Raw genomic sequence first — 26,898 nt, forward strand, 5'->3', positions numbered from 1 at the left:
AAGATAAGCGATCTATAGAGTCTCTTAATTCAGCTGGTTGATCAATAAAACATGGCAAAACTGTCATGCAGTGTGAAGTTCTATTGCATAGGTCTGGCAGATTGCTGGAGAACTCATCTCTAGTGGTTTCATAATTTTCTCGGAGTTTCTGTGTTGGTTTTATCGTGCGCTTGGGTCTCACCCTGTTCTGTGATATCTGCAGAATCTGCTCCCTATACCTCTGTGTGATCAGAAGCATTATGTAGTTCAGTGATAATAGAGTGCTCAGAGCCTTGCCTAGACATTTGTCACCTTTTTGCATAAAATGGTTACTGTCTCTTTAACCACCTCCCATCCATGGCCGTTCGAATGTGGAAACTGTCAGCCATGTAAACAGGCAGCGATAACTGTTTACATTCAAGCAATCGGACGCCCGATCTCTTGTAATAGATGCGGGAGTGCCCCCCCCCCCCCAAACTGTGCCCGGTGCGGCTGGGACCGATGCTGTCAGTGGAGATCAAAGGGAGCTCAGTACACGATCTCCCTTTGAACTCCTCTCTGGTCCCCAAATGAAATAAAGCTTGCAAAGGTTCAAAACAAGCGACAGGTTGCAAAAGATTGCAAGATTAACCCCCAAAAATTCTTTAAATATATTAATAGTAAAAAAATCAGGTCTGAGCATGTTGGCCCCTTAAAAGATAACTCAGAGTTGGTAACTGGGGACAAAGAGAAGGCAAATCTATTAAATACTTTCTTCAGCTCTGTGCACACCAAGGAACACAATTTAACTCAAGTCCATAATGGGGATGACAGCACCATAGCCTCTACTGAACCACAATGGTTGACTATTGATATGGTCCAGAAACAGTTAGACAAAATTACGGTGAACAAAGCACCTGGAGCAGACGGCTTACAGCCATGTGTCCTCAATGAATTGAACTGTGTCATTTCTAAGCCATTGTATGTAATTTTTAGAGACTCTCTGATGACTGGCTTGGTACCAATGGATTGGCGCAAAGCCAATGTGGTGCCTATATTTAAAAAGGGATCAAAGTATTTACCAAGTAATTACAGACCTGTAAGTTTAACTTCAATAGTTGGGAAGATACTTGAAAGTTTGATCAAGGATCACATGCAATTGTTTTTGCTTGAAAATAATATCATAAGCGATAGCACGGATTCACAAAAGACAGATGTCAAACAAATCTACTTTCTTTTTATGAGGAAGTGAGTAATAAATTGGACAGAGGAATGGCTGTGGATATAGTATTCTTGGACTTTGCAAAAGCGTTTGACACCGTTCCCCACATGCGGCTAATATATAAGTGAAGGTCAGTAGGTATAGAGCATTCCATCTGTAATTGGGTAGAAAACTGGCTAAAAGACCATATTCAGAGAGTGGTAATCAATGATTCGTACTCTGAATGGTCTGAGGTTGTTAGTAGCGTCCCCCAAGGTTCAGTGTTGGGCCCCTTACTGTTTAATCTATTTATAAATGACAGAGTTGGGGATTAAAAGTACTATTTCTGTGTTTGCAGATGACACCAAATTATGTAGTGGAATACAGTCCTTACAGGATGTTTCCAACTTACAAGCAGATCTGAATGCACTGTGTGATTGGGCATCTATTTGGCAAATGAGGTTTAATGTTGACAAATGTAAAGTTATGCACTTGGGGACTAAAAACATGCATGCGTCCTATACTCTAGGGCAGCTGTTCTCAACCTGTGGGTCGGGACCCCTTCGGGGGTCGAATAACAATTTGCCAGGGGTCGCTGGGAGTCTCCCGCTATTAGATAGCAGCTCCCGGCCGTCCGGGAGAGAAACACTTTCTCCCGGGAAGGTTTAATCTGCTCGATCGATACTGCCCTAGGGAGAGTATGTTTGGGGGAGTCACTGATGGAGAAAGATCTGGGTGTTCTGGTAGATAATAGACTCAATAATAGCATGCAATGTCAAGCCGCAGTTTCTAAAGCGAGCAAAATACTTTCTTGTATTAAAAGAGGTATAGAATCCAGAGATAGAGACATAATCCTGCCCCTGTACAAAGCATTAGTAAGACCTCATCTGGAATATGCAGTTCAGTTTTAGGCACCAGGTCACAAAAAGGATGTTGTGGAACTAGACAAAGTCCAGCGAAGGGCAACTAAACTCATAAGAGGCATGGAGGAGCTCAGCTATGAGGAAAGATTAACTGACCTGAATTTGTTCTCTCTGGAGAAGAGGCGATTAAGGGGGGACATGATCACCATGTATAAATACATAAATGGTCCATATAAAGAGCATGGTGCCAAATTATTCACATTAAGGTCACTGCAAAGGACAAGGGGGCACTCTTTGCGTCTGGAGGAAAAGAGGTTTAACTGTTGCATATGGAAAGGATTCTTCACAGTTAGAGCTGTGAAAATGTGGAATAGGCTTCCCCATGAGCTAGTTCTAGCTAGCTCAGTTAATTGTTTAAAAAAAACATCTGGGGGGCGTGGCCTGAGCATGGCGGCGAGTGGCAGCTAAACGGCTGAGCTCTGCAGACCGGGGGTGAATATCGCAGCAAATCTACCAGAAACCGACCCCACTGCCCCATGAGGAGGACCGGTAAGCAAGCCAAGACCCCCCGCACCTCTACCCAGCGTTCGCAGGCACGGATGGATGTTTTTATGTCCCCACGGATGTCGGGGCCTAGTGTGCGCACCCAAACCGGGGGGCTCGATTTTGCCTCGCCGGCGGAGCAGTCCCCGCGGCCTCCGGTTCACGATGCGGCCCAGGGGCGGGCTCTGGATACCATCTCAGAGCCGCCCTCCTCACCAGCCTCTACCATGTCGGGACATATGTCTGGAGTCCCCTCTCCGCTGATAGTGACAGGCTCCCCTGTGCCCAGTATTGTTGGAAGAGCCAACAGTGCGGGGCTTCATGATCTGCTAGCAGCTCTCCTGACCCGCGCTGACATGCAGGCGATGATGTCCCAACTGGCTGCTACACTCCACACAGACCTGGCGGAGGTCCGCACAGACATACAGCAGCATGACCTGCGCATAGCTGCATTAGAGGAATCTGAACGCTCCAGAGACAACAGGATATCAACCTTGGAGGCCTCATTGCAACAACAGAAAGCCCAAATGCTTCATCTACAATTGCGTCAGGAGGACTCTGAGAATCGCAACCGTCGCAACAACCTGCGGTTGCAAGGGATTCCAGAGGCCACTAGTGGCCCAGACCTCAAAGCTGCGGTTACTGCCATCTTCAATTGCCTGCTGGATAAGCCCCCGACCGATCCGATCGAGATTGACCGTGTGCACAGGACCCTCGGTCCGAGAGAGGCAGCTGATGCGCGACCAAGAGACGTTCTGTGCAGGATACATTTTTACGGGATCAAGGAGGAAATTCTGCGCCGGGCCTGGCGCCAAGGTACAGTCGATTTTGATGGCGCTGATGTCCTTATTCTACCGGATGTGTGCCCCCAGACGTTATACCGCCGTAAGCTTCTGAAACCATTAACTGACCTACTACACTCCAAGGGGATACCTTATCTGTGGGGTTTTCCATTCTCGATCCTGATTGGAAGGGGTGACCATTTCTTCACGCTGTTACACCCCTGCCAACTGCCCGACCTGGGTGTTTTCCTTGATTGCCCGGATCCAACACTGCCAGACTGGCTGGAGATAGCGGCCTCGGATAGCCCTACGTCTAACAATGCCAGACCCCCTAGACCTCAACGACGCCGTGGAAGTCGCCCTGGATCTGCCTCTCGTGCACCACAGAGAGGACATCCCTCTGACCCTGAGAGTTGAGTGCTTGTTGGGATGCCTCCAGCCTAGATGTTCGACCATTGGGTCCTCCATCCGACACGAATTGATCCCCTGCGTTTAAACATTCCCTGTGCACAGCCATACGACTGCATGGGGTCTGCATGCGAGACGTACCCTGCAGAAGGTCTTTTGGAAAGTTTTGCGACCTGAGTCCTATCTGTGGCAGCGCTCTTCCGGAAGGAGGGGGGTTTGAAAAAAGGGGGGGGGATCTCTTTTCTTCTTGGAAATATTTCAACGGAGGATTTGAAAGGAGAAACTACAATCAACTCCCCATCGCAGAGACCCCGACGCCGCTGGTCGCACACGCAAGCAAACCTCATGAGTTTTGGATGACACACAAACCTCCATCATCAAAGCCCCCCAGGCCTGAATACCCCCTGCTTGCAAGTGTAGTAGCGCTTTAGACTTCCTTTTTTGGTTTTTCCTACCCTGCAGAAGGTCGCATACTACCGGTTCACCTTACCTGATTAACTGTTGTCCCCGAGACTCCCTCCTGGCCCAGAGAGCCTACCTATCTTCTTATTATACATGTATGGACACCTGCCAATGACTGTGCTTCTCAGATGTTTCCCTCTCGTGGCCGCCCGACTCTTCCTGGTGGATCTGCTGGACCGGCCACGGCACACTGGCATGACCGGCTCTGCTAGGGCTGTTAACTCCTAGACCAAAGTGCCTACATTTGGTTGCTGTATCTTCGTGTGGACACCTGACAGCACCCTGGCTCTCATACTGTTGTCCTCTCGTGACCACCCAGCTCTTCCTAGTGGATCTGCTGGATAGGGCGAGCGACACTCTGCACTGTCTGCAAGGCTTATGATAATTGCATAGGGTTGGCACCCCCGATGGTTTCTGATTATGTGGGTGTCCAGTGCCCACCTACATATTTTTATGCTTACCCATGTGTATCTGAATCCCCGCAATGACTGCTTTATTAGATATGGGGTGAGTGCTGTGGATCGGTGTGACGAGGGGAGTCCTGACCCGTTGAGCCTAGTGGCAGAATAAGGTTCACAGTTATATGGGCCTGGGGGCTCCCTGCGCCACACCGCTCACTTGACTGGTGAGGTCGGGATGGGGCGGGGGGAGTTTTGTTTTGGGAGTTTTCTCCTTTTTATTATGGTTTTGGTTTTTCTGGTTATGCACATGTTGTTTTGCACAATGTGGTTACCCATGTTCCCCCAGCGGTTGAACCTATGCCGTGTTCAGACTGATAGACGGGGAGCTACACTGGCAGGGGAGAGATGATAGTTGCTTTTTCGGAAGTATGTGCTGCTGTACCACGTTGGGCCTGCGATATCATGGTGTTTTCTTTATTCATGGGGGGTCGGGGGCAGTATTGGGATTGGAATTGTTCTATTGGTAATGTACACTCCCATGTCTGCATCTCTCACTCTTGCTGTGTTCAGCCTCTTCCCCCAATTGTTGGGTGTTTCCTCTCCGCTTAGGAGGTAAAGCATAGGAACGCCCCTGTCGTGTTTGTGTGTTGCTCTCACTCGAGGGTCAGGAAAGCTCTCACCTTCGAGTGATTTCCGTTTGTGTTCTATCTTGTCTCTACTCTATTCCCTTTGTACTGTTGCTTTTGTGTCTCTAGTCCTTGTGCTTCTCCCCCGCTCTGTACCTGGCGGTCCCGGGACCAGGATTCCCCCGGATCTCTACCATCAAAGGCCTGCACTATTGGGAGGTCTCCCGGGCCCTTTCAGTCGACCCTGCCGTTGGTGCGTGGTTTAGCCGACCATGCCAGAGGTGCGTATCACCTCCTTTAATGTGCGTGGTCTCAGAGTCCCTGAAAAACGTTCGTGTCTCCTGGGCGAGCTGTGGCGCTCTAGGACACAGGTAGCTTTTGTACAGGAAACCCATTTCATGGTGGGGCGTGTTCCGAAATTGGGAAACCACAGATACGTGATGTCCTACCATGCCCCATCCCCTGACTCCAAATCTAGAGGGGTGAGCATAGTGCTGGCCAAGTCCCTCCCGTGGACCTACACGGATCAGTATGCTGACCCAGAGGGGCGGATGCTGCTGGTTAAAGGGACTATACATGGGCGGGTGGTGACCTTGGCCGCAATATATGCCCCCAACTCTGGTCAGATAGACTTCTTGGAATCAGTGTGCTCTAGACTAATGGCATTCGCTGAGGGGCTTTGGGTGTTAGGGGGGGATTTTAATCTGGTGCTCGACCCAGCCATGGATTCATCTAGGGGAATTTCCCAGATCACGAATGCTCAGAGTTAACGCATCAAGCGATCAATGTTTGACTTACAGTTAATTGATCCCTGGCACCTTAATGACCCTACCGGTAGAGACTACACCCACTATTCGGCCCCCCACCAATCCTACTCTAGAATTGACTTCTTCCTGTTACAACATGCTACACTACCCCTTGTAACGACGGTTTCCATAGGTACCTCAACGCTGTCAGACCATTCTCCCATACATATAAGTTTAGACATAGGGGGAGAAAACAGACCACCACTCTCATGGTGCCTTAATGAATCCCTGCTCCAGGACCCTGACATCGCCACCGAAGTCCAATTGGACCTGGCGTGTTACTTTCGGGAAAACAGCTCCCCTACGCAGGACCCCTTGACCTTATGGGAAGCACACAAGTGTGTGATCAGGGGCACCCTAATTAAACTAGGAGCCAGACGCAAACGCGCACGAAAGCAGAGAGTCGATGACCTATACGCCCAACTACGGACCCTAGAATTGCGCCACAAGACGGCGCTAGCTGCTGACACGCTGGCATCCCTGACAAGAACAAGAGCAGAACTCCATGAGCTCCTGATGGACGGAGTGAAGGCCCAGTTGGCCAGATCTCGCCACTCGTTCTATGAGTATGGGAACAAGGCCAGTCGGATTCTGGCCAATGCCCTACGGGACTCTAGGTCTCGGAACTTCATTCCGTCCATCCGCTCGGGTGCTGGGACAGTGACATCACGGTCCTCAGACATAGCGGCCCAATTCCATTTATTCTTTACAAAACTGTATAACTTACACTCTACGATAGATCCTCCCGCTCAGGCGACGCGAGTGTCAGAGATCAGGGAATACCTGGCCTCCTCTGGTACACCGCACCTAGCTGAGTCTGATAGCCGGGCTCTGGAAGCCCCGATTTCCCAAGCAGAATTTGACTGTGCACTGCGCGACATGAAGCCGGGTAAGGCCCCTGGCCCAGGAGGGCTAACCCTTACCTATTATAAGCACTATCGGGAACACTTAGGCGCACACTTTTTATCTGCCTTCAACGCTCTTCTAGAGGGCAGACCCTTGCCGCATGATTCTCTGAGAGCGCACATTACGGTGATACATAAAGAAGGAAAAGACCCTCTGCATTGTGCAAGTTACAGACCCATTTCATTGTTGAATGTGGACCTAAAGATCTTCACCCACATCCTCGCCTCCTGTTTGCTCCCTTTCCTGGCAGACCTTGTTAGCCGCAACCAAGTTGGCTTTGTCCCTGGCCGTGAGGCGAGGGACAACACCATCAGGACTCTCAACGTGATCCACCTGGCCCGTTCCCAGTCACAGCCTCTTTTACTGCTGTCCCTAGACGCGGAGAAGGCTTTTGATAGGGTCGACTAGTCGTTTTTGGGTGAGACGCTTGCACACATTGGTTTGGGGAGTAACATGAGGCTCTGGATCACCGCTCTCTATACCGAGCCATTGGCAATGGTCCGGGTCAACGGCGTCCTCTCGGAACCGTTCTCCATCACGAATGGCACGCGCCAGGGATGCCCCTTGTCGCCTCTTATATTTATACTCACTCTGGAGCCACTCCTCCGGAGGATACAGGCCTCGACGGCCATCCGGGGGCTGGAGGTGCCATCTGGGCACCATAAAGTTGCATATGCGGATGACTTGATGCTCTATGTCTCGCACCCGAGATACCGCTGCCTAACGTTATGCGGGAACTGGAGGTATACGGGCGATTAGTGAACTTCAAATTGAGCGCAGCCTGTCCACCGCGCACTTGTCGCGAATGCGTACCCACAATCCTGGTACCAGGGGTCCTGCCAGGAAGGGGAACCCGTGCCCCCCGCCGCACATGGCCACCCCAAGGAGATGTAAGCCCCCTAGTACCCTGACAGAGCCCCCCACGAGCCGGCGGCCTCCGGACGCGAACCTGGGACGAGCGCAGCCTGTCCACCGCTCACTTGTCGCGAATGCGTACCCACAATCCTGGTACCAGGGGTCCTGCCAGGAAGGGGAACCCGTGCCCCCCGCCGCACATGGCCACCCCGAGGAGAGGTAAGCCCCCTAGTACCCTGACAGTATGCGGGCAGAGCCGATCAGACATTCCCTGGTGTACTTGGTGAATTGTTTGCGTAGCCCCCCTGACCAGACCCCTCCGTATTTCATTAGACAATGGGCCTCGGATCTGGACCTGACCCTTAGCCCCACGCAGGTAGACACCATGCTTCACTTCGCCCTTAAATCCTCTATCTCTAACAAGTACCAGGAAGCCGGGTATAAGCTCTTGACCAGGTGGTACAGGGTACCCACGACCCTTCATGTTATGTATCCAGCGGTCCAGGTGTGTTGGCGTTGTGAAACAGGGGTGGGCTCACTACTGCACATATTTTGGGACTGCCCGAAAGTTCAACTGTTCTGGGTCAACCTTGCCTCTACAATAGAGAAGATCACGGGACACGTGCTGCCCCCCACCCCGTCGGTCTATCTTCTCCACCTGGCCCTGCTTTCCCGAAAGGCATGTAAACACTCGCTGCTGATTCACCTGCTGAACGCAGCTAGAGCCTGCATACCAGCTCTGTGGAGACAAACCCGCTCTCCTTCCAGGAATATGTGGATGAGGAGGGTGGAGGAAATTAGACTGATGGAGGATATAACCTCCAGTCTACGGGAGTCGCAGTCCAGTTATGTGGCTACATGGGGAGCCTGGGTCCAATTCAGGGGCTCGGATGCTTTCACCACAGTGTGCAGGGAGGATGCAGGAGACTGAGGTGCTGCCCAACCATGGCGCCCAATTAGTGGAGGATGTATGGCACTGGGGATGATAGGGCTGGGGGCCGCCAGGGAGCTGGACTGCATTCTGCACTTTCCTTTCTGCTATTTCTATGTTTCTTTGTGCTTTATGTTTGTGAGTCAGTGTTTGTCTCTGCCTAGTATGTGATGTAGAGGGGTGACCGTGTTCGGGCTGGCCTCCCATTTAGTGGGGCTGTACGCGACCACCCGCCCCAACTAAGTGTTCCCTTCTTCTTTTGGTTTGTGTGTTGTGTTGGTTTATTTTTGTTCACGATAAAATGCCTTAAGGGCGGGGGCAAACATAATCACCTGAACCGATCTTACAACCTGTTATCGAGTTTTATACTATATGACTCACTGTTTGTTATTTACACATTATGCGAGACCATGTGGCCTCCACATGTTCTCTCTTTCAATGTACCCCACCCTTTTTGTCTAAAAATAAAGAATTTTTTAAAAAAACATCTGGATGTATTCTTTAATGCACAGAATATTACTGGATATTGAGTTCTTATAGGTATATTAGGCATCAGCGATTGTTGATCCAGGGAATATCCCTGTTTTTCCCCCCCCCTGAACTAAGCTTTATAGGGTTTTTTTTGCCTTGCTCTGGATCAACAGTGGGTAATTGTGGGCAAAGCGTTCTGTTTAGGTTTTTCTTCTCTGTTTTTTTTTTCCATATCTCTATAGGTTGAACTCGATGGACATGTGTCTTTTTTCAACCTGACTGACTATGTAACTATGTAACTTCCTGCATTCAGTGTCACTCTCCAGTTACAGATGCCGGTGAGAAGCTGATGAAGCAGATCTCTGCTTCATCAGCTTCTCTGGGGGTCCCTAGGTGACATTAGGGGTCTTGGAGACCCCTGATGTCTCCATAAAGAGGACCTGTTATGTGAATTGGCTATCACATAGGGGATTTCTTAGTCCCCTATGTGAAAGCAATAAAGCTAAGCTAAATAGAGAAGGTAAAAAAAATGAAAAAGAAAAGTAAAATACGGTAACACAATTTTTTTTTAAAGTCCCTCGCCCCCCCCCACATACACATGAAAACATGTGTCGGGTACGTCAACGTGCGAAAATGACAATTCTGCCTATTGTGCAGCACATGTTACATATCGACGTGAACGTCGAAATGAGAACAATCATTTTAGTAGAGCTGCAGCTAATGATTATTTTTAAAAACTATTAGTTAGCCGATTATTAAGTTCAATTAATCGGATATAAAATAAAATACATTTTAAAAAATGGCTCCAGTGATGGGACTACTAGTTTGTATTGCAATTGTGGCAAGCTTGAAGCGATGGAAATAAAAAAGAAAAAAAAAGTGTGGTGTGCAATATAGTGGAATGAAAAGTGTAAAATTATACAGCAATTAATGCAGAATGGCACCGGCTATAGAGGACTACAAAACCCAGCAATAGTACATTATACAGCACAATGCAGAATACCACCAGCTATAGGGGAATACAACAAATCCCCGCAATAGTACATTATAGTTGGCAGTATTCTGCATTGCACTGTATAATGTACTATTGCTGGGTTTTGTAGTCCTCTATAGCTAGTGGTATTCGGCATTGCATCACTGTATAATTTATTATTGCTGGGATTTGTTGTACTCCTCTATAGCTGGTGGTATTCCGCAATGCGCTGTATAATGTATTATTGCTGGGATTTGTAGTCCTCTATACAGCATAATGCAAAATACCACCAGCTATATAGGAATACAACAAATCTCAGCAATATATTATACATACAGTATATAATGTATTGCTGGGATTTGTATTTCTCTATAGCTGATGGTACATTATGCTGTACAGTATACAGCACAATGTACCATCAGCTATAGAGGAATACAAATCCCAGCAATCCATTATAGAGCACCATGTGTGGGAAAGCGCAGGCTTACCTGAGCAGTCTTCCAGCAACTTGCTTCTGAGATCGGGCCTGTATCGGCGGCTGTCATCCCCCCACACCTGCTCCTCCTTACTACTTCTCTCCGCGTCCCTGTGCCAATCGTGGATGCGGGCGGTGAGCATGAGGCGGGGAGGAGGTGCGGCGTGTGGAGCGTGGATGCGGCGTGTCTGGCAGCGGCGAGCATGAGGCGGGGAGGAGGTGCGGCGCGCAGCGCGTCTGAAGCCGTGAACAGGGCCAACTAATCGGAAGCCGATTAATTGATGATTGAAAAAGTTGACAACTTTTTCAATAATCGATTAGTTGTTGCAGCCCTAAATCTTAGGGCCATTAATTAGTGATAACAATAATCTGATGAGTGCTAAAAGCTTTTAAAGCGTTGCCTATGGCAAATTTTGGGTGTGTTCCTTTTCTGCTATTTCCCGGGCGCGCGCGATTTTAAAGCTCGACAGGTTTGGTGTCTATTTACCCAATGTGACCCCGTCTTTTATATCTTACAAAAAAATTGGGGTGATAAATGTTTCATAATATTTCATAGGAATTCTACTATCTGTTCACTGTTCTGACTCCAATTTTTGTATTAGTTATTTAACCCTTGCTGAGACCTCTATGCCTTACCTGTATAAGCATATACAATCACTGCAGACAATCTTTATTAAATAGCTGAACTGACCAAATGCTTTTTTATCCACAAGATCTTTATTGAATGCAGCAGGTTACAGCAGACAACATGTAGCAAATGATTGAAAAGACGGTATTTGCAGGTCAAACGATGGTAATGCTTCCCCCATGCGAGCATGTTAACATCAAATCAGGAAACAGATTTTTAAAGAAATTTTTGGTCAAGTTAGAACAATTACATATCTTTATATCTTATAATAATATTTAGAATATTAAGTTATTGGAGGGTTACCATTTCCGTTTTTTCCTATTTAGGATCTGTTTTCCAATTCAGATAAATCACCTTCCTCGAGAGACGCTTTTAACCGTTAAGCTGTATGCATTGTCTGTTCCCCCTCCTGGGAGTTCTTCAGAGGCCATCAAGCAGAAAAGAAATCCTCAGTCTTTGGGCTGGATCACTACTCCTCTCTTCAACTTTAGGCAGTAAGTTCTTACATTTTTTTCTTACATTTCCTTCAATGATATATAAATACAAAATATTATTCCTGTAAATCTTTTAAACACGTTTAATGGGAAGATTCACCTGCAGAGTCACTGAATTAGACAGCATTCACTATTATCTGTTTCTTGAACAAAATTCATGGGCATGGTATGGCAGGTCATAAACCGGAAGAGGGTCAGGTGGACTAGCTAGCTCAGGCTTGACTTTTACCCAAGGTTGGGGATAGTAATTGCTTTTTTCAGGGCCCTACTACACTTTCATCAGACTCTCTGCCTTCCTCTGGCCATTTGGCTAGTCTTTCAGTCTCCTCTTTCCTATCTTGTGAGTAATTTTCTGCCACAATGCCAGATTTAATGGGCAAAATGTTTAACCTTACTGAGGCCACAGACAACAGAGTCCACAACCTTCCAGCCTCCCCTCCCAACACAATATTTGATTTCACCTTTGAGCTGGACGTAGTTCCTGAGTCGGAAGTAGATGTATAAGAGGATGATCACTCACCCTCTGAGGCATCAGAGCAGGATGACACCTCTACTACTGAGATTTCCCCCAAGCTAAAGGAAACTGTAGTTGCCTTAAATAAAGCCATATGTTCTTGCTTCAGCGTTGCAGCCTACTTACCCCAAGGTGTCTAGTATGGGGTCACTTATATTCCCTAAGCCATCCAAAGCCTTTCTGGTCAATTCACTGGTAGAGCCTCTCCTATATGGGGACTGGCTTCACCCAGATAAGATTGTTTTCTCCTCCCAACCATTTCACTCTGCAATATCCTATTAAGGAAAATTTCCTTAGTAAGTGGGTGGATCCATAGGTGGATCTTAACATCTCCTTCCTTATGTGGCAGAGTGAATGAACACCGCTATGTTAGCCCCAGAATGGAGTTTCCAGTATTCCCTGGATAGAAGGGGTTGCTCTCAGCTTGCTCAGCTTACTCAGCTCAGCTTACTCAGCTTGCTCTCAAGTCTGTAATTAAGGACCTACAAGATCCCAGTTCACAGGACAAACAGGGCTCACTGGAGAGGAGCTGGGCTTAGAGACAGAGTCTGAGAGTCTGAAAGACAAAAGGTGCCCATACACTTGCTGATTATCGTACAATAATCGTGGGTGATAAGAAGACGAAAGCCGCACGGGCCGGAAGGGGGGGGGGGGGGGCTTGCGCTGATCGCAAGTATGATCTGCCTGTCAAAGATAGGCAGGTCATATGACATTTTAATAACCTTACAACCATCGCACAACCTAAGTTGTAAGGTGTACAGGCAGCTAAAGACAGAGTTATCTGGCTGTTTATTTTCTTGTTTTGTTTTATCTACTGGTTACAGTTTAGCTGCCCAGTAGGACAGAGAGGAACTTTTATGTCAGTTAGCCTCCTAAGTTGGAGTAGGTTTTTATTTGTAGTATTGTGTTTTGGAGCCTTATGTATGGCATACATGCTTAATAAAATGCATGGCAACATTGAAATAAATAAAACATTTTTTATGATCCCCGAACACGGCCAGTGTGCCATACTTATTATGACCCACAAATCAAAAACTTTTGGGGTTTAAAGAGGCTTAGGTTATTGCATAGGTTATTTTAAAATCATGTTGTATTTTAATAAATTCTGCAAGATCACTTTAGAAATTAGTTTGCAAAAGGTAAAAACACAATAGAGCAGGGGTCTCAAACTCAATTCACTCGGGGGCCGCTTGCCAAATTTCATACTTTAAAATACAATTTTACTATATCCGGTTTGGTACTACAGACACTAATATACACACAAGAAGGCCCTATTCATATCTGTAGGTTTAGGTGTGATTAGGGATTCCTGCATCAGAAACTTGCGTTTTCCTGCAGCAGGAATCACTAATCTGGTGTTTACAAGCGGCAGCTGCCATCCATTCACGTTAATAATCAGGTGACAGCAGCTGCATGTAAATATTTTCTGTGCTCCACCTTCGTGCAATATAGCTCTCCTCCCCACTCACCAGATCCACCCGGTGAAATAGCAGTCAACGGAATGTATGCTCTCTAGCGGCGAAATTCCTAGTTTACTGTGCGATCCGGTGTACTTGTACCTATGGAGGAAATCGCTGAATGAGGAAACATCGTTTACCTTGGTGGGGAGATCGCTTCATGGAAAGAGAGAGGAAACATTCCGTGGACCGCTATTTCCCCTGGTGGATCTGGTGAGTGGGGAGAAGATAAAAATATATATATATATATATATATACATTTATTAATTGTTGGCATTTTTGGATTTCACATATTTCTGATTGGGTATAGGATTGATAGATTTAACACTTTATAAAGGGAGATAGCGCTTTATTAGGTCAGATCTATGTCGGTAAGATTTTTAGTCTTTCGGTCTTTCACTGCAGCTGTCATTCATCTGTTTTGTGTGGGTTGGTATCCACAAGCGTGAATTCCTATGTCTGTACTAACCATCTGAATGTTGCTGCATATTACTCAGTCATAATGTGTTAAAGAAGTCTGTGTCCTGTGCTATATTCCAGAAAACAGATTTTACTGCTAAAATCCCATTCTTCTGCAACAGTGGTGGCTGATGCAGGGAGATAATGGGAAAAAAATGGCACTGTAGCCATATGTGCTTGCTGTGTGTGTAATATAACATGGGGCCAGTAGTCTTTGGTCGAACCGGCTACACTTTACGAAAAAAGCATCACCACTGTGTGGAAGGCAGCCTAAAGTTTTTACTTTTGCAGCTTAATTGGGAAGACACCTACTGAATATTTTTTTTTTTTACGTTTTCATTTACATAGCATTACTCTTGCACTCGCCTCCATTGCACCCGAGGTGTACTCGCCACCACTACACCGACTCACACTCTTGGACTAGCCACAACTGCAATTATACGCACTCTTGCACTCACTGCCAGTGCAATAATCTATTTTATTTAGAAGAGTGTGTGCTAAATAAAGAAAATTATACACCATGTGCTATTTATAAAGATGTGTCACAAACTCCCTGGTCATTTGTCACAGCTTCACTCTAAGCATGTTCTAAGTTATTTTAAATGTGTACTATTTTAAATATCACCCAACATCATGTATTGCATTTTAAATGTAGCAAATGCTGCCGTTATATATCTGACTCTATCAGTACAAAAGCTAGAGTTTCATAAATAGTATATATTTGCCAGCAGTTATTGATTCGCAGGGGCAGTGTTTGGTTTGGATAGTTTGTCTCTCAAATTGAAGCTGGTATGTTAACTGTAGCTTAGTGCAGCTATATTTCAAGTACATCCAAATACATACCTTTTGTCATATAATAGCTTTATCACAAGCTAGGTTTGTATGGCAGTTCAGTATTAGAATTTAGGGTAAATGCAAAAACAGTAACTTTTAGGAACGTTTGCAATAGTTCATCGTCTTTCATGAATAATGTTTATTTTTGTCTTCCTTGTTTTAAGGTTTTTAACCTGTGGCCGTTGATTACTGGGCTTCTGGTCAGCGTCAATGCATGGCAGTACTAGTTTCAGTACGCCAAATGTAAATGAGCCAGACAGCATTATTCTACAGGTAAATGGAAAAATGATAATTCCATGTAATTCTTAATATGTATTATTTTAGTTAACAATTTTTATTATTCTATATTATGGAGTATTCTTTTGCCTCTTTAAATAGGTGTAATCTAACTGTACTTTTGGAGAAGGAGTGTAATGCGCATTGGTCAACAAACTGATGACAGAGTTCTAATACTATGATTTCACATCCCAAACCAAATTAAATCCAAAACCTAGATTTTATAGTGATCAGTAAGTCAAGTCAAACCCTAACCAATAAAAGCTCTTCAAACTATTACATAATCTCTATCTTATAAAGCAATCAATAATCAAAAAGTGTATAATTATATTTAAGTAGCAGCCCACGCATGGGAGAGATTCACATGTCACATCAAAGCAGAAATGCCTAATGAAGTAATTAGTGTACTATCAATGCAAATACAAAGGTATACTCTCCATGTTAGACTGTAAGAAAGAATATGTCAGGTGGCCAGAGAAGGTGGAAACAGCTGATGGCCATAAAACATGCAAAAGGCTTTACTAGTAGAAAAGGAAATAGCCAAAAGGCAACAATGGTATACTGTTTCTGCACTTAAAGATATATATATTGTGAGATTTAGCTTCCAAGGGTAGCACATTAAGGAGGCATCCACTCGCTTAGGACTTCTTTTAAGGGCTTCCTTGCCCACTATTATTCAATGAAAGTTACACAAAACAAGGTGATCACCCTCGCAGGGGTTCTTTGGCATCTCTTGCACAGGAACACATGCACATCCAGGCTCCTGGCTTTGCCTTCACAGCACCGCTGCTCCAGCCTCAGGCCACTGTCTGTTCCTCCAGACAGTCTCGTGCTAACCTGCACACTTGCTTTTTCCAACCCACAGCACCCCGCTGCGCTTGACTCCACTCTGACTCCTGGGGAGGGAGCCTTCTGTCTCCCAGGTGGAGCCTTCCTATCTCCTAGGTGGAGCCCTGCACATGAGCCAGCATTCTTCTCATAAGGGCTGTGCCCATGTGCACAATCTTTCGGTGCTGGTCACCACTAAAGCCTGGACCCGGGGGCGTGGCCAGCGGCTTCATGTAGGAAGACGTGTGAAGGAGAGTTCCCCACACATATCCTGCAACTGATCCTGGGGCACCCTGTTTCACTGCCCCTACCGTTCTCTGCTTTGCTCTGGATCGTCAAGTCATCTGCCCGACACATCCACCGCCGTTCCTGAAACCGCCCACAGCCGCCATGTCCAAAAAAAAGGACAACCAAAAGGCGGGCCCTGGGCCGCAAGATGGCGGCGGGCCCCCACGGAGCTCTGCCCACGATGCCTCCGCATTTCAGAGAGAAGGGCAGTGAATCCCTTGCTTCACTTACAGAGCATGTACATGGCATGAGGGCTGACATCTCCTTTCTCCGCCATGACCTGCACAAAGTCAGAGAGCGGACAACAGCACTGGAATGCTGAGTTAGTGATTTTGAGTATTCAACTGCACCTATGCAATCTGATGTCAAAATGGCTATGCAGAAAATCGCAGTTAATTCGTCAAAAGCTGACAACATAGAAAACAGGCTGCGCCGCAACAATATTAGGGCTTTTGGCGTTCCTGAACGCGCTGAGGGCAACAGCGCTACAGCTTTTATGGAACAATTGCTTATGGAAGTATTTGGCAAGGACTGTTTTACATCCCTGTTCGCTGTGGAGAGGGCACACCGCATCCCTTCTCACCCCCTACCACCGGGTAACCCTTCCAGGCCTCTTCTGATCAGGCTCCTAAACTATCGTGATAAGGAGCGCATTCTATGCAAAGCCAGGGAACTGGGCGAATTGTCGTTGGGAGGATCGAAGGTTATGTTGTTCCCTGACTTCTCACAAGAGATCCAGCTGCGATGGGCCAAGTTCCAAGACGTTAAGAAGAGGCTACAGAAGCTGCACCTCTCCTATTCAATGCTGTACCGTGCGAGGCTTCGCATAGTGGCGGATGGCGAGACCCATTTATTTGATACACCTCCTCAGGCTTCCACCTGGTTGGATCAGTACCGCAAACACCGTCCTGATTCACCCTGAAAAGTTAAATGTTTGTGCTGAATGGTGCTGCTCTTTGCAATTCTATGGTGACCTTAGAGTTTTGTGTTTGTCGCACTCCTGGTTGATCCTGCTTATGAGCTCTTCGTGGCTTTCCTATTTTTGGGGTCCTTTCTTCAATCCTTTTTTTGTGTTTGGGTGCTCTCTATAACCACTGTCATTAGCCAGACTCATGGCGTGGTTTTGCCGCTTACACTCTCCAAGTTGTGGCCCTATGGTTGTTGCTACATTGGAAGCTGCCGGGAGTCATGTACCCCGAAGATTTCCCTGCGAGGACTGTTTGGTTTATTTGTTTGTGGTTTTGTTTTTTCTGTCTTTTTCTTGTTTTTTTTTTAACCACAGGACTGTGTCTGGATCTTCTTGAATCTCTCTACACCTCTCCATACTGTTGGGACTGGGACACTGGACTTTGACCTTTTACTGTTGAGTATTTTTTTGTGTGCCTTATACATGCCACAGCGAGTGTTTAAGTTAGCCTCCTCGAATGTCCGAGGCCTGGGGGACGTCACTAGACGACGCTCCATAATTAATTGCATTGCTCAGAGTAAGTCCTCGGTTGTCTGTCTGCAGGAGACACATACTACCTTAGAAACGTGCCATATACTGGATAGGCGCGCCTACAAGGCCACTTATCACTCTTCTTATTCCTCATATTCGCGTGGGGTTTCCATACTTATACATAGGGATGTGTCGTTCTCCTGCATATAGGCAAAGAGAGACAGTGCAGGACGTTATATTTTTCCTCACTGCCGTCTATTGGATATTGAATGCATTATCGCTAACTTCTATATCCCTCCACCGTTCTCCAGCAGTGCTCTTAAAGATTTCACTAAATTCCTAAGTGATAAGCTCCCTATCCCTGTTATTGCCGTTGGTGACTTCAACAACTGTATGGACTCTTATAAGGAAAGGTTTCCTAGAGCTGGCTCTGCTGACTCTTCACTCACCAGTTCTTTTAAGAAGCTGTGCTCCGAACTAGGATCGGCGGATGCTCCACCCTCTAGAGTTTCAGTATACTTGCTACTCTAGCACGCACAATACGCTATCTCGGATTGACTATGCTCTAGGTACATCCGAAATGCTCCCGTTTGTCAGATCGGTGAATATTCAGCCTAGATGTTTATCTGATCATTCTATGCTCCTCCTGGGCCTGTCCACGGGCCGACACCCCTTTTCAGTTAATTGGAGGCTGCACCCCTTCTGGCTGTCTCTGATGACATGTATGTTAAGATGAGCAGCGCTATAAGTTCTATTCTCTATATCTCATATAGATGACAGTGGTTTAGACCATAAATAATGCTTTTTATCACTGTCTAAATATGAAAACGAAACTATACAACAATGAATGTTGTGTCAAAATGTGACAAGCCTTTTAGTGTATCGTGCCAAAACGTCGGTATAAATGTAGAAATGTTAAATCCCCACTCTAATGATTGTGATGTGAAATACAAGCTGCTGTGTTATAGACCACTGGGTCTGAAGATGTTTTAACTGAGTATACAGTGCTAGTATAAGAAACAAATTATCCGTGTATAAATCCAAAGTATTTTTGAACTGTGGAAAAATGAAACAACACGTGGATACAAAGTACCGTCAACTATAGCAATAAGGCTCTGTACTTGTGAAATACCATATATAGGATTAAAAAATCATGACTTTTTAAATATCAAACCTAAGTGCCTTTGTTGTTGCAATGAAACAAATTAATCTAAAAAATCCCTCACTTTTACAAAACTTGCTTACACCTTAATGTGCATTGATATCATTGTGTGACATAACATATATGTGAACAGAACTTATTGTGAACGAACAGAAAATGTGAACAAAAATTATTGTGAACAAAAATTATTGTGAACCAAAATTCATTTGTGCTTAAAGTGAATAGACAAAGAAAGTCTCTGTGGTAATCAACTCCACTTCGATGACGGGTAGTGGAGCCTTCCAATATTCAGTAGTAGGATAGTGCTTTACTGGGGTTTGTATTATGCTAATACATCCCCCTATCAGAGTGCGTACTCACCGCAAACCTTTGGCTGTAACAGACAGCCCCAAACGTTTTGTCTGATGGGACACGTTAATGCGGCGTCTTTCATGTCTCGTACTTTACCATAAGTCTTCAAAGTGCAAAGTATTCCCACAGTCATGCAAAGAAAAAATCTTTCATCGGGTAATAGTTCCAGAAGTAGTTTTAAAATTCAATGACAATCAAAATCAAAATCACGTTCGGCCGGTCCCAAAGCTATCGTGTTTGGTATGGTAAGCCCGTCCCTACGCGTTTCGCCACCAACGACGTCCTCAGGGGAAATGCAGGTTTATCCCCCCATACCAAATCACAGCTTATATAGCGTACATCAAAGTTTATACAACAATAGGCCACTAGATATCTCTCTAGCTCCATATAGTGGGATTATTTCAACATCTCAACAAAAAAAATACAAATTAAAGAGTTACTAATTCTTTCTCTCTTGTGTAGAGAACCGATATCTACATCAATTGTGGTCGTATAGTATTAATCATACACCCCAATTTTAATACATATATTAATACATATTTATTCTGACATATAGTTAAAAATTATTTTTATATAAAACATAACAATAATTTGTAGAATAATGATAGCATTACCTAAATGGGCATATAAACAATATAAAAAATGGCTTCCCTAAACATGGTCTCTCACGACATTTTAAGTTGTTCCATAATAAAAAAAAAAAAACTCCTGAAGGTAATAGGAATTGACAAGGTTGAAAGTCATTGGAGGGGAACGAACCTGACTCGGAAAATTTCACAAAACGAATCGAAGTGGATCTTTACGCTGGACACTATGACCCCCCAAGGGTCTAAATATCGACTTCGATTTGAATTGTTTCCTAAGTAATAAATAATTTCCCATTGGTCTTAAAAATAATAAATAAAAGGAAAATTACTGGTAGAATATTTTAATACTAACATACATTTTAAACACTTGTTTTTAGGTAATGCTATCATTATTCTACAAATTATTGTTATGTTTTATATAAAAATAATTTTTAACTATATGTCAGAATAAATATGTATTAATATATGTATTAAAATTGGGGTGTATGATTAATACTATACGACCACAATTGATGTAGATATCGGTTCTCTACACAAGAGAGAAAGAATTAGTAACTCTTTAATTTGTATCTATTTTGTTGACATCTAGTGGCTCATTGTTGTATAGCTTTCGGACCGGCCGAACTTCTTAATAAATTACTTCTGGAACTATTAGCCGATTAAAGATTTTTTCTTTGCATGACTGTGGGAATACTTTGCACTTTGAAGACTTATGGTAAAGTACGAGACATGAAAGACGCCGCATTAACGTGTCCCATCAGACAAAACGTTTGGGGCTGCCTGTTACAGCCAAAGGTTTGCGGTGAGTACACACTCTGATAGGGGGATGTATTAGCATAATACAAACCCCAGTAAAGCACTATCCTACTACTGAATATTGGAAGGCTCCACTACCCGTCATCGAAGTGGAGTTGATTACCACAGAGACTTTCTTTGTCTATTCACTTTAAGCACAAATTAATTTTGGTTCACAATAATTTTTGTTCACATTTTCTGTTCGTTCACAATAAGTTCTGTTCACATATATGTTATGTCACACAATTATATCAATGCACATTAAGGTGTAAGCCAGATTTGTAAAAGTGAGGGATTTTTTAGATTCATTTGTTTCATTGCAACAACAAAGGCACTTAGGATTGATACTTATTTAAAACGTCACGATTTTGTAATCCTATATATGGTATTTCACAAGTACAGAGTCTTATTGCTATAGTTACATAGTTACATAGTATTTGGGGTTGAATAAAGACATACGTCCATCAAGTCCAACCCATATAGGTCCACGCATTATCTCATTCTTAGGGATACTGGTATCCCTGGATATTACGGTCCCTCAAGAAATTGTCCAAACGTTTCTTGAACAAATCTACACTCTTGGCTGAAATCACTGCCGATGGCAGTGAGTTCCAGACCTTAACCGCTCTTACTGTAAAGAACCCTCTTCGCCCATTGTGCTGGAATTTTTTCTCCACCAACTTTAACCATGGGCACCTGCCTATGCCTGCCTCCATCTGGGACTTTGGGAGACCCAGGTGGTCTTTGAACATTGTATGTACCTGAGCCATGTACAATTTTGGCTTAGGTACTTCAACGATATTTTGGTGGTTTGGCAGGGGTCCAGAGAGGACTTTTAACAATTTATTGGTGACCTCAATGTGAACACAAAAAATATCGAATTAACATGCAAGATAGAGGAGGTTGAGATTTCCTTTCTGGACCTTCGAATCAGGACCAGTGAAAGGGAAGTTACTGTGACGGATCCCCGTACTCAGGATGAGTATGTCCGCCGCTGTCTTCTTCCTTGCTGAGGAGATATTGGAACCAGCTGATCTTTAGCTCTCAGTTTCCCCAGTCACTGGTCGAGACTAGGGTGAAACAAACTCTGATTTATTGAGCAACTGTGCAACCTTTGATACAGCAAGTGATGAGATCAGATTATAATCCCATCACATCCACCCTGCCCCCCCCCAGACAATCTGTCTTCATAGCACCACAGGGTTTCCCCTGCTAACGCACTCCAGACAGCCATAGCAGGAGCCTGGCCAGAATGTCATTGTTCTGAGCTCCTTCAGAGAACAATGGGAGGGATGGTGCTGATAGTCTTTTGATAACCAGGTCACACAGTATAACGCACTCAAACATAACTCAACACCAATACACATTTAACTCATAAACTGATCACCATGTCATCACATAGCTCCCCCAAGTTAAAAGATGGCAGACCCGGTGAGACCCTCTACGGGTCCACTTGGGGATGTCCATGCTGTTAGTCACCCTTCCAGTTCTGTTTGGCGGGATAGTCCATCAGCATTCTGTTTCCCAGGCCGGTATTGGATTGTGAAATTGGACGTCTGTAGGGCCAGGCTCCACCGCAAACAGCCGTCCATTGGCCCCGGACACCCGGTTCAACCAAACAAGAGGGGTCTCCATAATACTAGGTCCATAGTCGCTGGGAAGGAGGCTGGCCGCCAACCCCCTCCAGGAGCCCAGGTCACGGTGGGTTCCGTGACATTTCTTGCCCCCCGAAGGTAGACTAATTAGGTCCCAGTCCCCCAACTGGTCTGGACCTGCGTTTCTCGGGCAGCATAAGTCCATAAGTTTCAACCACAGGACATCCTGCCTCTGGGGAGAGATGTTGTCTGCTCCTTTCTGAGAAACATGCTGCCTCTGGAGAGAGGTAAAGCCAGAATCTTCTGGACACCAAAGCCCTCTCCTGGAACAGAGGCCGGCTTTCCTGTTCTCCCATGAATGTTGGAACAGGCAACAGTGCGGGACATAGGCCAGTGGTGCTCTGCCCTGGTGTCAGCACTTCTGCTAGGAAAACCACATCCTCAGTTCTGGCTTGCTGTTGGGGCAGGAGGACGGCTTCCTCCTCTACCTGGATTATAATTTGTTGCTGGGGAGGGAGGACGACCACCTCCTCTCCCGGACTGCTGATCTGCCGCTGGGGAGAGAGGTTGGCTACCTCTTCTCCCTTGAACCCTGTTGCCACCTCTTCAGCTGGGATCAGTAGTTCCTCTGCATCAGCCTGCTGTTGGGGAGAGGGGCTGCCTGCCCTGGCTCCCAGGAGCTTCAGAGGTGTTGCTGGAGCTGGGCAGAGGTCAGCAGCACTCTGCCCGGATGCCAGCTCTTCTGCTGGAACTAGTAGTTCCACTGCATCGGCCTGCTGTTGGGCAGAGGGGCCACCTGCCCCAGCTCCCCGGAGCTCCAGAGGTGCATTTGGTGCTGGGCAGAGGTCAGCAGCGCTCTGCCCTGATGCCAGCTCTTCTGCTGGGGTTAGTAGATCCATGACATCTGTGGTCGCCGGGGCATGCTGTTGAGCAATGTCAAACAGTATTTTGTATGCCTGTTCCAGCTCCCATTCCTGTGTAACTAAAAAGTCCAGATCAGTCCTCAATCCGAGCTCACTGGGGAGTTCCAACTCCCTAAAATCACGTATGTCCTCCCACCTCCACTCCTGTGCACTCCCAAATTGTGGATCCTCCTGGAGCGCCTCAAATATAAGTCCTGGGCCGCCGAAGTCATAGCCCTCTGTGGGATCATTGTTCTCCAGCCATGGACACAATTGGGTGACATACCACTGCAGTGCCCGGTACCCATCATCCAGCATCAGTTCAGTTTGGAGCAGCCAATCCAGCTCCGACAGCCATTCCTCCCGAGGCTGCTCTCCCAGCAAAGGCACACGCAAGTCCCATTGCAGCCAGTATCGTTCCTCGGATGTAGGGAGGACCTCCAGATCTCCCGGCGCAAAGCGTCTCCATGGGCCAGCGCTTCCATGACCGTAGGCAACTCTGGCTCTTCTCCTATGTCAGCAGAAAACTTGGTCCCGGTGGTGGTTTGAAGGTCTCCTTAGGCAAGGAAGAGCATCTCACCGCTTGCCACCAATGTGACGGACCCCGGTACTCAGGATAAGTATGTCCACCGCTATCTTCTTACTTGCTCAGGAGATATTGCAACCCGCTGATCTGTAGCTCTCAGTTTCCCCAGTCACTGGTCGAGACACGAGTGTAGGGTGAAACAAACTCTGATTTATTGAGCAACTGTGCAACCTTTTATACAGCAAGTGATGAGATCAGATTATAATCCCATCACATCCACCCTGCCCCCCAGACAATCTTCATAGCACCACAGGGTTTCCCGTGCTTACGCGCTCCAGACAGCCATAGCAGGAGCCTGGCCAGAATGTCATTGTTCTGAGCTCCTTCAGAGAACAATGGGAGATGACGAGGGATGGTGCTGATAGTCTTTTGATAACCAGGTCACACAGTATAACGCACTCAAACATAACTCAACACCAATACACATTTAACTCATAAACTGATCACCATGTCCTCACAGTTACAAACTAAGACATTCCGTAAAAAAACAGCTGCAAATACATTGTTACATGTGTCAAGTCACCATCCGGGCTCTCTGGTGAGAGTTCCAAAGGATCAAACAGAACTGTTCAATGGAATGCGACTACAGGGATGAATCTGTAGCGCTCTACCAGAGGTTCAGGAGGAGAGGCTATTTACATGGAGTACTCAGACATAGCCAGCAAAAAACTGGTAAGAAAACCAGAGAATCGATTCTGCAAAATGATGGTAAAAAGAAAGATCAGGAATCTAATAATCCCATCCGCTTGGTGACACAGTATGGATCAAAATGGCATGAGTTTAAAATTATTTTTTTTTAAACACTGGCATGTCTTGCAACTATGCCCAAATCTATCTAAGATTGTGGGGGATTATCCCCAAATGGTGGCATAGCGAGCAGGAAATCTGAAAGACCATTTGGTCCATTCTGAGTATACCCCTAGTCTGCTAAACACCTGGCTGTCAGATTTTAAAAAAGTGAATGGGAAGTTTCCCTGTGGAAGGTGTCAAATCTGCCCACATGTAGTAAAGACTAAAAACTTTTGGGACTCAGAGGGTAAGAAGGAATTCAAAATAAATAATTTCATTAATTGTGCGCCACAATTGTGCCCATGTAAAAAATGGGGACAACGAAGCGCCAATTGAGAATTTGAATTGGCGAACATATGCAAGATATTAAATGTAAAGAAATGGATAGCCCAATTGCACAACATTTCGCACAATTTCATAACAGCCAAATAAAAGGTTTAATGGTGAAGGGAATTTTTGTCCTAAATCTACTTCCACTTAGGGGGGATTTTTATATAATACTGGAACAAAAAGAAAAAATGTGGATCTACAGGCTGCAAACATTATATCCACAAGGTTTGAACAATGAATTTAACCTGCAAATGTTTCTGTGATTTAATTATAACTCCTTTTAAAACTAGTCCCGCTAAATAAATCAAATGCCAAAGTAATATAAGAAGAGGGAAAAATTCTACTCTGTTGAACATGTATGAATGTTAGTTTGTCTGACATTGCTGTGATAAATGAACACTAGTTTAGGAAGGAAGGGTTAATGAATGAGCTGAGGTTAATCAATGATTACTTTAAAAGTATCGTTCACCTCCTCCCCTCCTTATGTTCTGACGAAGCCCCGAAGGAGGTGGGGCGAAACGCGTAGATGGGTGTTTGGAACAACCCGATACCATGACCAGTGGTGGACCTAAGGTACAAAGGGCCCTGGTTCAAGATTGCAAAAACCCCACAAACACAGCGCTCTCCTCCCGCAGCGTTCGGCCGGCTTTCACTTTCTCTCCTCCCCGCTGGGACACAGAGCAGCGCCCAGCGAGGAGGAAAGAAAGCAGGGATGCCCTGCTATATCAGCAGTAAAATGGCACTTTAGGCATTTAGCTAAAAGTACCATTTTCGGCCAATATGTTTTGGTGGCCGATATATCGGTGCGTCCCTAATATTTACAGCAATGCAGAATGGCACAGGCTATAGAGGACTACACATCCCAGCAATACTTTATATAACAATAGCATTTCTGTATAAAGTACTGCTGAGATTTGTAGTCCTCTGTAGAGGGTGCCATTCTGCATTGCTTCAACATCTGATCCCTGTAACGACCGACAAGCGCAGACTCCCGTCTCTCACGCTGTCAAAATATGCATACAGAGCGTTCGGTAACTATTTAAACCGGCGCGCTGTGTGCAGCTTCTGAGAACATACGCTACCAGCGTAGCGGGGAAGCCGGCTGCGCATTATGCATCGCTAATAGCATATCTTCTCAGAAGCTGCACACAGCGCGCCAGTTTAAATAGTTATCGACACACTCTGTATGCATATTCTGACAGCGTGAGAAGCGGGACGCTGCGCTTGTCGGTGGATCGGATCAGATGAGTATTTAAGAAAAAAAATGTTTTTAAAATGTCCCGGGAACATAAAATAATAAAACATTTTAAAATGTCCCGGGAATTTATTTTAAAAATGTCACCTTACCTTAGCCTGGTGATCAGTGGGACTCCCTGGACCCTGGTTGTGGGGGGTCTGTTGTGGCCGCAGCTCCATCCCTCTGCCGCCTTTCTGCACATCTGACACTCCCGGCCAGTGGCGTAGCGAGGGGGGGCGCAAGGGCGCACTGACCGTGCGGCCAAATTGTAGAATTGTCACCAGCACACCAGTCCTTTTAGGATAGTAAAAGCCTATTGAAGTTTTTTTGTCATATGACCAACAAGCGCTTTCGGGACCGCACAGGGTCCCTTCATCAGGCTTTAGTCACCGCAGCTCCTGGTCAGCCTGCCCGCATCAGACCCGGCCGCTGCTTGCTCCTCAAGTGGGTCCTCTGGAGGCCCCCACGAGCGGCCCTCTACAGTGCCTGATTCAGCCAGCCCGAATCGCATACTGGCTGGATCAGGCAGACGTGGCCCTCTAAACAGACACTGTAGGAGGCCTCCAGAGACCCCTTTCAGGAGCGAGCAGCGGCACGATTAGAGAGCCGGGTCTGATGCGGGCGGGCTGACGGGAGCTGCGATGACGGCCGCACGCTTAGTTTGCCTGCGGCCAGGCGCCCCCATCG

The 26,898-nt window shown here is 45.9% G+C and overlaps 1 protein-coding gene across 1 annotated transcript in view; it reads left to right on the plus strand.

Annotated features, from left to right (window-relative positions):
- PIK3C2B (phosphatidylinositol-4-phosphate 3-kinase catalytic subunit type 2 beta) overlaps positions 1–26,898 on the plus strand; it is a 311,550-nt gene that overhangs the window by 72,315 nt on the left and 212,337 nt on the right. Inside the window, 2 exon segments of the mRNA XM_018567816.1 lie at positions 11,616–11,783; positions 15,212–15,320. Coding sequence (XP_018423318.1) covers positions 11,616–11,783; positions 15,212–15,320 — 277 coding nt within the window.

The sequence above is a fragment of the Nanorana parkeri genome, unplaced genomic scaffold, assembly GCF_000935625.1.
Source record: "Nanorana parkeri isolate BGI_ZX_2015 unplaced genomic scaffold, ASM93562v1 scaffold1098, whole genome shotgun sequence".
NCBI classification, from domain to species: domain Eukaryota; kingdom Metazoa; phylum Chordata; class Amphibia; order Anura; family Dicroglossidae; genus Nanorana; species Nanorana parkeri.